The sequence below is a fragment of the Egretta garzetta genome, unplaced genomic scaffold (assembly GCF_000687185.1).
Source record: "Egretta garzetta isolate BGI_Z169 unplaced genomic scaffold, ASM68718v1 scaffold706, whole genome shotgun sequence".
Classification (NCBI taxonomy): Eukaryota; Metazoa; Chordata; class Aves; order Pelecaniformes; family Ardeidae; genus Egretta; species Egretta garzetta.
This window is the reverse complement of record NW_009260015.1, coordinates 397,392-413,007: the sequence shown is the minus strand read 5'-3', so window position 1 is coordinate 413,007 and position 15,616 is coordinate 397,392. Positions and strand designations below refer to the sequence as shown.

The 15,616-nt window shown below is 36.7% G+C and overlaps 2 protein-coding genes across 6 annotated transcripts in view; one reads left to right on the top strand and one right to left on the bottom strand.

Annotated features, from left to right (window-relative positions):
• The window catches only part of GLMN (glomulin, FKBP associated protein), a 24,153-nt gene extending 8,543 nt beyond the window's left edge, over nucleotides 1-15,610 (bottom strand). The window contains exons 1-15 of one of the 5 annotated variants that reach the window (XM_009640617.2): nucleotides 15,381-15,610; nucleotides 14,027-14,098; nucleotides 13,397-13,522; nucleotides 12,145-12,264; nucleotides 11,251-11,359; nucleotides 9,766-10,012; nucleotides 9,182-9,281; nucleotides 6,015-6,202; nucleotides 5,469-5,522; nucleotides 4,495-4,525; nucleotides 4,031-4,120; nucleotides 3,444-3,485; nucleotides 3,279-3,352; nucleotides 2,870-2,954; nucleotides 558-667 (exon numbers count right to left, since the gene is read on the bottom strand). In XM_009640617.2, coding sequence (XP_009638912.1) covers nucleotides 558-667; nucleotides 2,870-2,954; nucleotides 3,279-3,352; nucleotides 3,444-3,485; nucleotides 4,031-4,120; nucleotides 4,495-4,525; nucleotides 5,469-5,522; nucleotides 6,015-6,202; nucleotides 9,182-9,281; nucleotides 9,766-10,012; nucleotides 11,251-11,359; nucleotides 12,145-12,264; nucleotides 13,397-13,522; nucleotides 14,027-14,092 — 1,442 coding nt within the window. In that variant the 5' untranslated portion in view covers nucleotides 14,093-14,098; nucleotides 15,381-15,610. Of the gene's footprint in view, nucleotides 1-557; nucleotides 668-2,869; nucleotides 2,955-3,278; nucleotides 3,353-3,443; nucleotides 3,486-4,030; nucleotides 4,121-4,494; nucleotides 4,526-5,468; nucleotides 5,523-6,014; nucleotides 6,203-9,181; nucleotides 9,282-9,765; nucleotides 10,013-11,250; nucleotides 11,360-12,144; nucleotides 12,265-12,514; nucleotides 13,098-13,396; nucleotides 13,523-14,026; nucleotides 14,099-15,380 lie in introns of those variants that run through there. The other 4 variants (XM_035896092.1, XM_035896093.1, XM_035896094.1 and 1 more) reach the window with 4 other exon arrangements.
• The window catches only part of RPAP2 (RNA polymerase II associated protein 2), a 42,916-nt gene continuing 42,203 nt past the window's right edge, over nucleotides 14,904-15,616 (top strand). Inside the window, exon 1 of the mRNA XM_009640615.2 lies at nucleotides 14,904-14,929. Within this exon, the coding sequence (XP_009638910.2) occupies nucleotides 14,904-14,929 (26 nt within the window). The remainder of the gene's footprint in view (nucleotides 14,930-15,616) is intronic.

Below are 15,616 nucleotides of genomic sequence, written 5' to 3'. Positions count from 1 at the left end.
CTGGGGATTTTCAGAGACATTTCCAGTTATTTTTATATTACTTAATGAAAGTATTTGCTGTTCAGGTGGCCCTGTATTCCCCCTCATGAGATACTGGATTCCCAGCAGCAATCTGTGAAACAGCCTCAAAAAGGCTGCGTGCTGTAAGTTGTATCTGATAATTGTTATTCCCCTGTTGTCACAGAAGACAACATACCACATTTCTTGTGTTCCTCCAATTGCTTCTCCAGAAAGCTGACAAACCATTCAGTCTGAAGAAATAACGCTTTACCAATTAGGTCTGTAATTTGACATCTGAGGCTTTATGTCCTCAAGGAATGGAGGAAGAATTCCTTTCTTATTGTTAAAATCAATGTAATAGCATTGTGACGTTCTTCTATACAGTTAGTTGAAAGGATGGTTGAAGTAAGTGATCATTTCCATTTCTAGTTTAAAATACATTGATGCTGTCAGCTCAATAATTACATGACAGTGTACCTCCCACTGTAGTAAGGTAGTTTGAAGTCTTTTTAAATGATTAAGAAGGAGAAAAGCCTCTAACTGTGATTACAACTCACCTATCTGAGTTTTGCAGAAGATCGGTCTCAGCACCTTCTGGAAGCAAAAGCACTAAATCTAGAAGGGAGATCAGGTGATGTCCCGTAAACCAAATGTTGTCACATGCCTTCTGAAAAAATGATACAAAAAAGTTTAGCTGACTGCAAAATTTAAATCTTAAAAATATCTTAAATAAATCTTAAATAATTTAACAACAATTTTGGGAAAACAGAAAAAAAAATAATCAAACGCTGGAAGCAATATTTTCTAACCACTACATGTGATTGAAGCACACAAACGAGTCATTTCATAATCCTCATGACTTTGTCTCTTCACGGCAAGCTATTCTTTTTAGTTTCATCAGAATAGATTCTCCACCTCTTCACCATACCACTAGCCATACAGTTAATATTTGTTTACATTACTTAACAAGTTCTACTAGGATGTCTTTTTTTTTTTTTATACTGAGATATGGAACAATTTGCTCTCTTTACCAGAGACCCTATTCATTTCATAATAGTAGCATCACAATTTTTTTTAAAGACAATGTTTGTTTGGTTTTTTTTAAAGAAGATGTTTTAAGTTTTCTTTGCATATTTCTAAACCACAACTCCTAGCAATGCTTGCAAGTAAAGCACACCTTCGCCTCTATGGTTCTTTGATGGAGGAAGGGCATTCAGTTACGTTACTTTTGAAAGAGAGAGGGCAGAGAGGACAGAGGGGAGAATCATTTAAGCACAAGATGGAGAGTACTAGGTTTTGAAGTGGCAGAACATAATTATTCCCATGCTCTCTGCATGACAGACAGACCACTCGCTATTTTCACAAAAATTCCCCTAAATTACAACAAATTATGAAGTGAGGAGGGGCAAACCAACAAAACCCCCACCTCTCTCACTTGCTTAGCAGAAGTTTTTTTAAAGCCTTGCAGCTAAGACCCCTGAAAATTCCCTCCTCAGTGAGGGTGGTTAAGCCTCGCTGCACTGGTGCTAACTTAAGCTTGTGCTCATCATTCCCAAAGAGCAAGCGAGCGTACTGCTCTCGAAGTTTCTCACCCTCTTCAAAAGGCTGTTTCATGTCAGTACACGAAGCTGACAGCACAGAATTGTTGCCAAGATCCCATGTTGGCAAAATCCTTATCTCAGGTAAAGGTGGGGAAGGTTGGGGGAAGAGGTATCATACACAGGGCAAAAGCTAGACGAGAGAGGAAACCAGGACAAAGCCAGAAATGGATTGGAAGAAAAACTGAGGTTAGGTAAGTGGACAAGAAGGGTAGCTGTCTGTTAAGTCAGATCACATGAGGGTCCCAGAAAGATTAAGACTAACTGGGCACAACAACTAAGATGAAATAAATGGATAGCGATAGGAAATTGTTATAATTATGTCTATAGCAGAATTTTTCGCAACAAACCTAGACTATTCAAATTTGTATGATGAAATTTTAAAATTACTTGTCTTTTTGACAGCCAGTGAACTCAACATGGAAGAAATACATTAAGAGAATTTTGAACCTGCATAGCCAAAAAATTAATTAGTAAGGAAGTTTCAGAATATACTTCTACTTATTCAATTTTAGTGCAAGCCCCTTTTGGAACAGCATTCGTATTGTCATCTTCTTCACACCTGCTGATTCAATACACAAGACAGACTATAATCTAATAAATTGTAATTCACTGTTTTCTAAAATAATTATGCATAAATTTACTATATTGTCCTATTTGACAAAAGGCAGTATCCTTGAGAATCAAATTTGGTTCAGAAAAGACCCTAAGCAGTTAAAAAGAAGAAGGAAAAAAAAGAATTAATAATTTATTTTTAATTAATTTTTTCAACTTCCTGGTATCAATGGTTATAAAATATGAGATTTAAATGGCTTTGATCTAGCTCAACCCTTTCTGATTAATTTAGCATTTGTGAGGCACTTGTAATAGAATTCTGACTGTCATAAAAACTAAGAAAATATTAATGATTCTGTCTGGACTGTAGCATTTGAATTATATACAAGAAATGAGGAACTGTGAGGATAAAGGAAAATACTGAGTAGTTCCTCTCTAAGAAAGAAGAATGTGTTTTCAAGCACAGAAGAGGTAATAATAACTTCTTAGAAAAATACAAGATTGTGCAATTAAAAAATACATTTGTAGAATTATAATTTAAAAATACACATGCAGACAAAAACAAATTAGTATTTTTAATTATATAGCTTCCCAATTTTATGTTTCTTTTCAAAGTGGATTTTTTTAACGTATCACTCAAAGCTTAAGCTGTACACGTTTTCTCAACTGATAGAATTTTGAGATGGCAATTTGGTTTTTAGTAGTAATAGCCTCACCGTTAACGATAAGTGAATCTGATCTTTTATATTTTTAATAATGTATCCTTCCACACCAGCATGGTTGCTTGTCTTCAGTAAACACCTTCAAACAAACAAAAAAGAAAGATATTATCTCTTCAAAGCTGCTTATACAGTTAGCTCAAAACTTAGATGACATTACAGCCTTATTCACTAAGTGGGAGTTTTACCACAGGAAAATAAGACAACTAGGTAATCTTTAAACACTAGCTTACATAAAACAGATGATTTTATGTGAGGCAATTGGAATTCACTAGTTATCCAAAAATTAACACAGCGAAATTAATGTGGTTTACCAGATAGAAACTCTGTCAGAAATCATTGTATCTATGAAATTAAGCTGCAATAAGGCTGATATTACACAATCTACAGAAATTGGAATGCATACCTGAATAATGTATGTTTTCCCTCTGCGTCAAACTTGTCTATGAACAACTGCAAAATATTTAAACTCTTCTTTCTCTAAAGGGGAAAAAAAAAAAAAGATGTTATCAGATTAATTCTAATTAAATACATTCAGCTCTTAACTGATTCTGTAGGTCCTATTACATACCAGATGCTCTATGGGACAAAGGGTCATAACTTTCACCAAATCCTGCAGTTGGACAAAGAAAACATAATTTCTAATTACATACAGATTATTACATTGCATCACACTGACTAAAATCTACTCAAGACATTTAAAAAACCCAACAAACAAAACCAAAAACCCACAGCCCACAAAAACATGTCTTTGAGAAGATTCTCATCAGAGGAATTCACATTAGCTTCAGTGGCTGAAATCCGAGGGCTGACACACAAGACTACTATTCTCCTACTGCTGGGTCCAAATAAGAATGTAGTCAAGCAGCAGATTTGCAAGGAAGAGGCAAAAATGAGCGAGCGTCATCTTTCAGCTAAGATTAGTGCTCACCTGCCTCAGCGGCCTGTACATACACTAAGTATGTTTTGTCACTGAAACTTCATGCTGTTATGGGTAGAAAAGACAATCAATTCTGTCTAACAAGTCACCGAAGGTTTCAATTTAATGACACAAGTGTACAAAAGTTCAGTAGTATTTCCTCTCTCAAACACCTACAAGACAGCTAGATATTATTTATAATCAAACTTTAAAGACTTCTGTACATCGCTTCTTATTACCTGAGGTATGTTAATAAAATCTCTGAATTCTAAATACTGATGGAGAAGGCTATTATCTTCCATTCTCAATAAACAGCTCTCAAACAGATCCTGCAAGCGGGGGGGAAAAAAAAAAAAGCTGCCAACATTTTGCACATATACAAGACATTAATCTATATGCTTAACATTTCATGGCTAAAACCACCTTCACTATAAATGCTCATTCGCATATCCAGAGTTCCTAGGAGCTACAAGTATAAGTGATAATGGTAATTTAAACACTTATGCATGAGTGTAAAGTTCAATAAATACATGTATTTTTGTAAGACTGAAGAATACCTAATTAAGCCTCAAAATATTTCTGAAACTATTATCTGAACTATCATTTGTACCTTTCTTAGAAAGGGAAACTAAAGTGTTACCATTATTTAAACTGGAAAAAAGAAACATTCTAACATTGGAAATTGGGTTAAAAGAAAACTTACAAGTCCTTTAGATAACATAGATTCTTCTGTTCTAGAAAAAAAAAAAAGAAACATTATCAAATTTAAGTTCTTAATTAAAAAGATACTGTTGATATTTCAGAAGAAATATTAGTACAGAGATGATAAAGAACCGGTCCCTCAACGACTTCCATTCTATTTTCTAAATACGGTATCTACAGTATTCCTCCCAAAGATTTTTAGAATAAACTGTCTGATGAAATGTTGAAAATAAGGCTCCTCTCTTCAGGGTCAAAAATGACATTTTTTTCCCCCTCAATATTTAAAAACGCTTAAAACTAGCACCTCATATCTCACAGGTATCAGGACACTGATTAACAAAGAAAAATGAAACTTTTCCCATATTATGCCACTTGCATAGTTCTGCAAGCCTAAGAAAAAAACCAGCAGATCCTAAACTGAAGAGACCAAGAAGTTTTGGTTAAGTTTTACCAGGAAATGGTAGGCAGTCATAATGGTAAACTTCCCTTCTATAACAGTGCTAGAAACTATTGGTCAGCACTGCTGCTTATAGAAGGTGAAATAATCACAATATCTAGAGAAGTCTGGTTTCCTTTAGAAAGCCTGACCCTTAATGAGATTGCATATCATATCAGAATACATTCAAATTAATACAGTATCACGACAGTCTTCTTCGTAGTAAACTGTTACAGAAGTACAAGTAAATACACACTCTAATTATTCTGCATGTGTTTAAAAGACCTTAATTTTGCATTTTCGTAATAAAGTTTCTAAAAGTGATAACACAATACAAGATGAAAACAATAAATAAATGTTTTAGACAACTTTTTATACTTCTTACTAAAAGAAGCCATCTTGTTGTGGATCTTGACATTTTAACTCTCAGGTTTAAAAACCTCCTCTGAACTTATCTTGGTATATTCAAAATTTGATTCTATGAATTACTATAAAAGATCACACCCACTATCTAGAACTTCAAATACCATAAACCCTACCTTTTCAGTAGCACTTCAATATGCATCATATTGCATTGCAGAAGGTATGACGGACTAAAAGAGAAAAATTAGGTTTACATTAAACTGCGTAAGCCATATACATTTGCACATAGTTAGTATATTTGACAGGATTAGTCTTTTTTGAAAAATGTATAAGAATATCTTTAAAATAGGTAATTTTGAAATAGACACAAAACAGTAAGTCAAATTGCTGTTAATAACTCTTGTGTGGAAACTGTCCGTAAATATACAATTGAAAATGTAATACATATTAATTTTCAGCATGTGGCTAATCCTACCAGTGTCTTTAAAAGGACAGCTCTTCTAAAATCAAACCGTAACACAGTAATATGCAGGACTGGAGTATGTTCTTATGTATATAATATAAGCTACATAAAATATAAATGCATAAAGGTTGACATAAAACAAATACTAGTGAAATACACAGTTTTCATTCATAGCTATTCACAAATAAAAAGTTTTCCTCTGCTCAGAAAGAATCTTCAAAGTCCAGACTTAAGAAAAGTGAGGAAGAATAGTTCTTACCTAAACACCGTTGGAAAGCAATGAATACCAAAATGCTGGACAAACATCAGATATGACAGACATGCCAAAGACTCTGCAGAATTCTTTCGCTCTATGTCCGCGAACTCCTGATTCTCCCAGCGTGGACTTTTGCCTTTACGATGTAAGAACACTAATGGTATCAGTTCTCTTATATCCCACAAAATGTCCTAAAAAAGAAAGACAGATTGGCTATGGTTGCCTTTAAAACACCTGTATACCAATTAAGTTTCAAAGTTTTAACTGTATTTACAGTAAATTCTCTTACATCACATACGTATAAATTAATACAACTATTTTCTAAGTGTTTACGATATATACACATACAGAGAAAAGACCCTGCAGAGAAAATAACTACTGGTAGAAGAATGTTGCTAAGATAGCAAAGTCAAGCACTCAAAAGTTAGCAAAATACAAAATAAAGCCACCCTGCAAAACTCTTTTTTGGTTCCCTTATCCACAACACAATGAATAAAGATAGCTTCATGATCACATTATGCCACAGGACCCCTGTGGTTTTCAGATGACAGAATACTCAGTATTTTGTTTTCTGCTCACTAATAAATATGCAACACAATGTTTATCTGCTAAAGGTCAGCCCTGTTTTAAAGTTAGAATCACTCTGTATGGCCTTTCTTTCCAGTGATGCACAACACGATGGTGCCAGAGTACTTCACAAATACTAGCATGTTTCCCCCGCTCCCGTTCATGTGGATTAAGAGGTAGAGTAACTCCTATTGTACGTATTATGAAGAAACAGCGAGACCAAGGTTAACTCACTATTCTGGGGTTGTCCAAACTGAACATCTGGCACCTCACATTTTGGAAAATGAGGATTACACAAGATGTCATCTAGTCAAAGCATGACTTTACTGACCTTAGCTGCAGCTCTCATTACCCAATTCCACAAACAGCAGAAGCAAATTTCTTGAGAAAACGAAGAAAAGGTAATTCATAATTAGCATAAAAACCATGGTTTCAGACTGTGCCCAACAGGAGAGGCAGGATTAAAAAGCCAGTTTTTCAGAGCACCTTTCAACTGCCTTAACCATGAGGTCATCTTCTGGTAATCCCTGCCTCCTCCACTGCATACCCTAAAAGTCCTGCAATAAATGAAGTAAAGGTCTCGGAAACAAGATTCTCTTTCATTGCACAGCCCTCACCAATCCACACAGTAGTTACATCCTATGCTGAGACATGCTGTGGAAAAAAGGTGGATGTGATCACGACAGAAAATCTAATTATGGTTGAAAAACAAGCAAAAGTTTTGCTAACTGCTTAGCATGCTTCACTTCACGATCTTAACATTTGGATTTCTTTTTTTAATTTTGTGTGCCAAAATGCTTAGATTTTTAAGCACAAATTGGAGAAACAGAGTTGCATCACATGGCAACTTCCAGACTTCCTCTGCATGCATGCACATTTGCACATATTATATATATATGTGTTTATGTGTGCTTTCCTCATCCCAGCTGGCTCCAAGTCTTCCTTTTGAAACTCATGCAGACTTAGTGTGCCATTCCCTCCCCCAATGTGACACCCTAACCCAGTCTCTCTGCTCTAGGATGAGTTCCTCCACTGTATCATATAAGAAGCTTTTTTCTAACTCCCTAGTTCATAGTTCACAGCCATTTCAGCCATCTTCCTCCAGCAGATGGATTTCCTCTGTCCCTCAGCCAGCTTCACACCCTCACTCTATCTTCTCTCTAACTTACATTTCCCTCTTACATAGCTCCAGGCATTCTTTGACTTTTGTCTTTCTGAATTCAACTTGTGAATTTCCCCTCCTCTAACCAGGGATAACAAGGTAGAACAAAGTCCAAAGCTCAAACTTAATTCTATTTTTTAATACGGTTGACATTAACATGAGAAAAAAGCGTATCCACAGTTAATAAAACAACGTAAGGGAAAAGAATTTTAATGGCCAGTTATCAAACCCAGAACTGTATTTTTGTTAATAGTAAATATTAATAACCAGTTAATAGTCATTTAATGCTCAGTTCTCCTACACGTCTAAAAAGATCAGCTTGTTTTATAAGAGTTGAAGACATTAGCTGCAGTCTTGATGCAAATGGGCAATTACTGTATTCAGTGTTACCCAACTAGTGGCCCATTGGCTATCCTGAGGGAAGACTCCACTTAGTACTGGGAGTATTTTCCACCTTTGTATTTCATTGTAAGATTTACCAGCCTGCTCCTGAATAACCTTCATTTCATCAGCCCAACACAAATCATTGTACAACCCTGCATTTGAAAATTAGAGACAACTGATACTTACAAACATTTTAAATTTGGTGTACTGGGCCTGGCTGATACGGAGTTGATTTTCTTCATGGCAGCCCGTATGGTGCCATGTTTTAGGTTTGTGAGCAAAATGGCGTTGATAACACAACAGTGTTTCGGCTATGGCTGAAGAGTGCTTGCACAGCATCAAGGCCTTCCGTTTCTTACTCTGCTCCTCAGTGAGTGGGCAGAGGGTGGGTGAGAAGCTGGGAGGGGGCACAGCCGGGACAGCTGACCCAAACAGGCCAATTAAGACATTCCATAGCATATAACATCACACTCAGCAACAAGTTGCAGGGTGGGGAGGTAGTATTTTTCAGATTAACTGTTGTTCAGAGACTGGCTGGGCACTGGTCTGCTGGTGGGAGGTGGTGAGTGACTGCCACTGAATCACTTAGGGTTTTTTCCTTCTCTTGCTAAATTGTCTTTTTCTCAACCCATGAGTTTTTCTTGCTTTTGCCCTTCAGATTCTCTCCCCCATTCTGCTGGGGGGGGGCTAAGCAAGTGACTGAATGGCGGCTTCGCTGCCAGCTGGGGCCAAGCCACTATATTTGGATACATGCAAGAGAGGAAACACTCCATCACCAAGAAAAAGAAGCAGTTAGAGCAAAGTAGCAGCTGCTGTTTCAGAGAGCAGCCCAAACTGGTTTATAAGGACCAAAACTGTGTCTGCAAGATTTGTAATTTCCAGAGATGGGACATGGAACCATTCTAGACCTTTATCTACATGCATTACCTCACAAGGCCCAGTAAATCATCCCACTAACCAATAAAGGAACCAAAATGAGCTCTAGAACAGAGTATAGGCAATTCTGAACTAGACCACTGGTTTTGAAAACATTACAACTAATTTTGACTGCACCTACTATAATTTCAGTTGCAAAATGTCGAAAGGGATGTTCTTCAATGCCTTCAAGTTCCTCAAGCTGAGCTGTCAATAATGGATATTTCAGGCTTTTCATACAGCTGAAATAAAAAGGGGTGAAATTAAATCACCAATAAGGTCACAAGTACAGACTATAATAGTGTCATCGATTACCAAGAATAGTCTATACTCGTACTAGCTGCTGCTATTCCAAGGACAATAAAAAAAAGAACATCTGTAAAAGCATTCTTTTGATTTCACCCCCAGAATAGGACTATCCTCACTGTTGTAAATGTGAGAGGCAGAATACCAAAACAGCTTCACAGCACAGAGACTAGTATTTCTTTACCATTTCCCTGTACTAAAAAAAAAAAAAAAAAAAAATTATTTTTACCTTTTTTCTCTCACTTCATAAATATTTAAGGCATATTTAGGGTTTTTCTTTTTCAAAATACCACATTAATTAATGTAAGTTGGCAGCATTATAAAACACTAATAAGATGATATTTACAGCCTATGTAATAAACACCTAGTGTTCATTTTGTTAAGTTAGAGGAATATATTACACTAACATAAAATGCTCACAATTTTAATAATTCTTCTTTCAGCTCCATGTCATTGTATTCTGATGACTTTTCCATGTTTTTAACAACTTCATTCACAAAAGGTTTAGCAAAGTCCACCACTGCATTACAACATTGACAGAGACCAAGTTTGTCTTCTTGTATTTGTTGTTTTGTATAAGGTACAGGTAAGGGAGTAAGCTGATTCATAATCATGGCCAAAGATAAACCTACTGAGTAGGCCTTCTTGTTCTGAAGTTTCAAAAGCACTGGGGGAAAGGAAAAAAAGAGAAAGAGAGGAAAGAGAGAACATTTTGAGACATTAAGTTATTACTTACTTGGTAGAAGAAAACATGAAGAAAAACAACGTGACTACATAAGAAAGCCTTTAGTTTCAGGGACGTAGAGGGACTGATACCTGAAATCGCATGAGGAAATCCAGCAAGACTAAACATCATCAGCTACTTTAATACGCTGTAGTTAAGATGACCATGTATTTGAGACTGACAAATATTAAAGCAGTCATGTTTCAACACATTCTTCCTTTCTCTATAGCACCGTGATGAAGATGGAAAAAAAAAATCTGTCTTTCTAGAACAAGACTAAGCAAAATAATATTCATTTATCTGATCTGGAAAACTGATTTATTCTTGATTTATTGCTTGACTACTCCTGTAGTCCTTAGCAAAACCAGAGGCAATGGCCCAACCTTTCTGCTGAGATCTGACTCTACCTGAAGCAGCTCAGAACTGTTCTATCCTCCACAGCAGAACCAACAGAGGGGCTCCCAGACTTGAACAAGCAGCACAAGTGGCTCTCCACTTTAATTGCACTCAGTGCAGGCTGACTGCAGGCTATCCAAAAAACCACATACTTCTAATTACCAAAATGCTTCTCCTGTTAAAATTAGAACATAATTCAATAACACATCTCAGCGACTGCCACTATCAAGACTTAAACTTGATGCAAGATACTTGATTTCATCTCTCATATCAAAACAGAAACTACTACTTGTTACCTACTTAGTACGTGTCCAAACACAACATTTTTGTATATAAGCCATAAGAATGCTTCCCGCCAATCAAATATTTCAACCTGCTTCAAACCGAAATAAAAGTTTTATAGTATGAAGATATGGAATTGTACGTTTTAAAAGTTAAATAATGAAGAATTTCACAGATCCATATAATTCTCCATTTCTATAACAACAGTATGCATGGTTTACACCTCTAAATACAACCATCACAGGACCACATTCTTGTAAATGATGAAAAACAGCTGAACATTTCTTTTTCAACTGATGCTATTAATCCCATCTAAAACTTTTTTCTAACAGGTCAATGTAAGCACGAAAATTATACCTTGTGTTATTTTGCAGAATATAATAGACTGTAAAGCCTCTCAGGACAGATGAGTTCTGAAACCATTCCAGCAAAGGCTAAACTAATTTGATAAATAAATGAGAAAATAATTGAATTCAGAAATGACATGAAGAAGTGCATCTTACCTGTCTGCAAAGGCTGAAGCAGTAACATGATAGTTTGGCACACTTGCCCTCCAGAGGTCTGTTCAATCTGCTCAAGTAAACCCAAAAAAAGTTCCTTTGGATTGCACAGCTGCAGGAGACGAACAACGTGTATTTTTTAATCACCATGGTCATAAGCTAAAAAATTCATTACAAGCAAACTTCAATACAGAAGTTCCTGAATATCAAGAAAACAGATCTGAATATCCAAGATAATCTTTAAGAAAACAAGTATGAAACAGCAAGTACTTCCCTACAATTATCTTCTGTAGAGTGTATATGTATGTACGCTTTCATGTAAGCTGGAAACATATAATAATAAATAATGACACAAAACTTGATTTCTATGGTCTATAAAAACCTCACTGTACCTTAGCAAAGTAATCCTTAGGAGTAGAGAGAAAAGAAAAACTTCCGTATTAATTTAACCAAGCTATAGAGTTTGCAAGTTGTTTTTTTTAAGTACATGAATGAAAGAGAATTAGTTTTCTAGAGATTAAAATGTTTTTCCCCTACTCCTCCATCAGAATCATCAGGTACTCGCTGTCATACTCTATCTGCAGTAGACAAGAGGCAGTACTGCTGTGGCTGCTCTGACTGCAGCAGCTGGCTATCAAAAACTTTGAGTTCCATCTGCCTTTTTCTTCTGGGTAACGCCATGTGTCTCTGTTTTGCCCAGTTACTAATTTCACAAGAGTTATAAGAGGTTAGTTACCACTAAGCCTGTGCCTACTTCAGATGAAACTGGCCCATGAGTTTAAAATTTATGGGAAATGGACAGAAGAACAAAGAGGTATTCATGCCTTGTTTTCTTTGAAAATCAGAGGGAAAATTAGGACAATTATTGTATTATAACCATATATTTAAAAAATATACCTGTGCCAACTGATCTAATATCTTCAGGCAGTGTTCTCGCTTATCATCTTCTTGTTTATACATGAAAATACATCTAACAAGAGGAGAGATGAGATTCCATCCCATATTCTTGATGATAACCTAAAACACAAATTTTCAGAGAATAAACCCAAACTGGACATATTCTAAACCCAGAAAGACTGCACATACAAAAGCCAAAAAAGACAACAGGTCAATGTCCTCGTTGTAATCAACACCATAATAGTATCATTGAAAATTTAACATCTATTACCATAAAGTTCTGTACTTGACATACATTGTATTCTCTCCCCATGCCTATAAATACAGCTGCATATTTTGTACAGTGCCTACAGACATTAGCATCTCTTACATTAGCATCAGCTGAGTTGGCTCTTACAGTTTTGGCCAGTATTATTATATCCATCTGTGGTGGGTCAGCCCCAGACAGCAACTAAGCAGCCACCAGCTGGTTGCTTGCTCTCCTTGCCCAGTGGAGTGGGGGAGAGAATCAGAAGAGCAAAACAGAGAATGGGTTGAGAAAAGGACAATTTAATAAGTGAAGGACAAAAGGGGAGGGGAGAATGATGCAAACCAACTCCCAGCAGCAGACCAATGCCCACCCAGTCTCCAAGCAACATCTACTTTGGAATGGGTCCGTATCCTCACAAGTTTTTAATGCTGAGCATGATGTTACATGGTATAGAGTATCTTTCATCAGTTCAGGTCAGCTGTCCCAGCTGTGTCCCCTCCCAACCTCCCTGCTTACTGAGGGGGCAGAGTGAGAAACGGAGAAGGCCTTGACACTGTACAAGCACTGGTCAGCAATAGCTGAAACACTGGTCTGTTATCAATACCGTTTTGGTTACAAACCTAAAACACAGCACCAAACAGGCTACCATGAAGAAAATCAACTCCATGCCAGCCAGACCCAGTACACCATCTGAAATCCTGTCCTGCAAAAGAGGGACACTGTCACTTTCTCTTAATTATGCTTTTGTCCTCTCTTTTCTCTTCTTTGCTTAACTCACTGAAAAACAGTTATTAATGGTTTTGTTAAGTTTATCATCACTTGGTTTCTGTGAGCTACCTGAAGTTACACAGGAATGTGCGCTTAACACATAGCAACTTACTAACTATTCCTATGCATGGCCTTGCTCCATAGTGAAGGTACCTTCCCCTCTTCAATAAGTGGTTTTATCTATTTAATGGTGTGTTAGGGCACAACTAATATACAGTGCAAACTTAAACTTACCTTATTTTTCTCATTTTGAATTACTTCTAATAACTGAGCAGCGTACCCATCTTCTAAACATTTCTGACCTGCTACCTGAAACAGATTAAAATCTTCTCCTTTGAAATCAGCTTCTTCCAGAATTTGCTAGAAAGAAAATACACATGTTTAACTCCATACTTATAAAAGGCAAATAAAAAAATAAGAAAATCCAAACTTGAATTTGAAAATTAAATGCAGTGTCACTGCAACTTCTTTTTTCTTGTGTAACATCTTTCTCGTATTAAAAAAGCTACCAAGAGCTACTACAGAAGACAAAGCAGTATTTCAATAGCACTTTCTCAGTCTAGACTACAGCATGGTATTTGGAAGATTTATTTCCTACAACAACCTGCTAGGGTTTTGTTACTTCAGACAGGTACCGCTGAATGCAAGAACACTTCTTTCTCACAGAAGCAGAAGTTATCAAGCATCTTAGGATGAGCACCACAGAAAAGTCAGTAAAACACAGAGGCTGAACTTAGCTGCCCAATGAGGAGTTCTGCTAACAACTATCTTGTGTTTTGGGGTAATTTTGGTTTTAATTATAATATACGACAAGAAATGCACAGTTCTTCCACTTGGTACTTTCATGGATAGAGAACTACTTACGCATCTTTGTATTACAGCCTGAAGTTCATCAACTGCCATTATAGTTTGACTTTGTTCTTCCGGCATTGAAAACTATTATAAATTAGAGAGTGCAGTATTAAAACACAGGAAGTAAAAACAGAGACTGAAAAATAATCACATTAGCAAAAAAAATGCCAACAGAGGAATGAGAACAATCTAAGCAGACAGATATTATGAAGACTACATGATAAAAAAACAGGAAAAAAAGCATTTTTAATAAGTGTACACTGTATTATTCTACTCCCCGTATTTGCAGGAGACAGTGTAACAGACAGGAAACAACCTGCATTCTATGTACAGTGAAGCAATTATTCAAGTAGTAGCAGGGTCTTCTTAAGAAGTCTGGAGAGGCTACAGCTACTACTTGGGCACATACATCGAAAACTGCAGCTTATACAGAGCAAGCCTGGGCTCACTGCATACCAAGCACAGATGCCCCTGGCACACTACATGTTCGGTGACTAATCTCACCAGACGAGCTCCTGTTCAGTTGCGACTGGAACACTCTAATCCGATGCCTGGGATGTGCACAGCTGATCCAACCACCGTGCCAGTTTATATCAACAGTCCAATCAAGATTACATATGCACTATCACTTACTTCTTGCTAGTGTCTAGACTGGCTAGTTCAGTGGCCTTTTACCTCCAGATACTATAATTTAAAACTTTCTTGCTAAAACCAATTAAGTTAAACATTTGAGTAATGTTAAGTACATATGAGGTTTTACATGAGTCGGGACCATGAATCACAAATAAAATCAAGCTTGGTTATTATCCATGTGATATATCATAGCAGCAGTCATAATCTTCATAATTTTAAGTAATTCCCTGTGCCTAAGCTTGGTTATATGATCACTATGAGTGTCAATTACCTCTACACCTGGTTAACCAGCTAACTATTCATCAAAACACCCAAGTTCCACAGCTATACAGACATCTCAATGTAACGTCCTCCATCTTTCCTCTTACGTTTGATCTCTGCTACGTCACACAATATGTCGGTAGCTAAGCTACCTGGATGTTTACAAAAAATAGGCAACTCACAAAAGCTTAAAAAGCATCTGCATGCCAATTTTATTATTCAAAAAATAAACAAAAGCTCACTTTCTATTCTCAACGGCCTATTTTAACATTTTGATGTCACTGCAATCAAGGCATGTATGCAGCCTGTCACTTTAATTTGGTCATTATGACATATTTTATTACAACACGTTGTACTACTTGAGCTCTTAATTTTACAGGACGTTACTAATCCTCCCAACACAATTTAAATATACTTTTGAACCCTAAAATGCTTGCATTTTCAGCCCCCAGTAACTTTACAGTGTACTTACAGCCTCGAAACGTGCCCTGAGCACCCACCGCGCTGTTCCAGGGATTTACCAGACGGTCTCAGGCCTTAATCCTTAATCCAGTTTCTAATTAAATCTCTTCAGAGGTTTCAGCGCCGAGTGGACAGCACCTGAATCACGTGAAACTTTCTACTATTAACATTCACCAAATTCCCTCCTAAACGTACACCTCAGCCCCTTCCCTAGGGCAGGCCGGTACAAAGCGGCTGCCAACACAA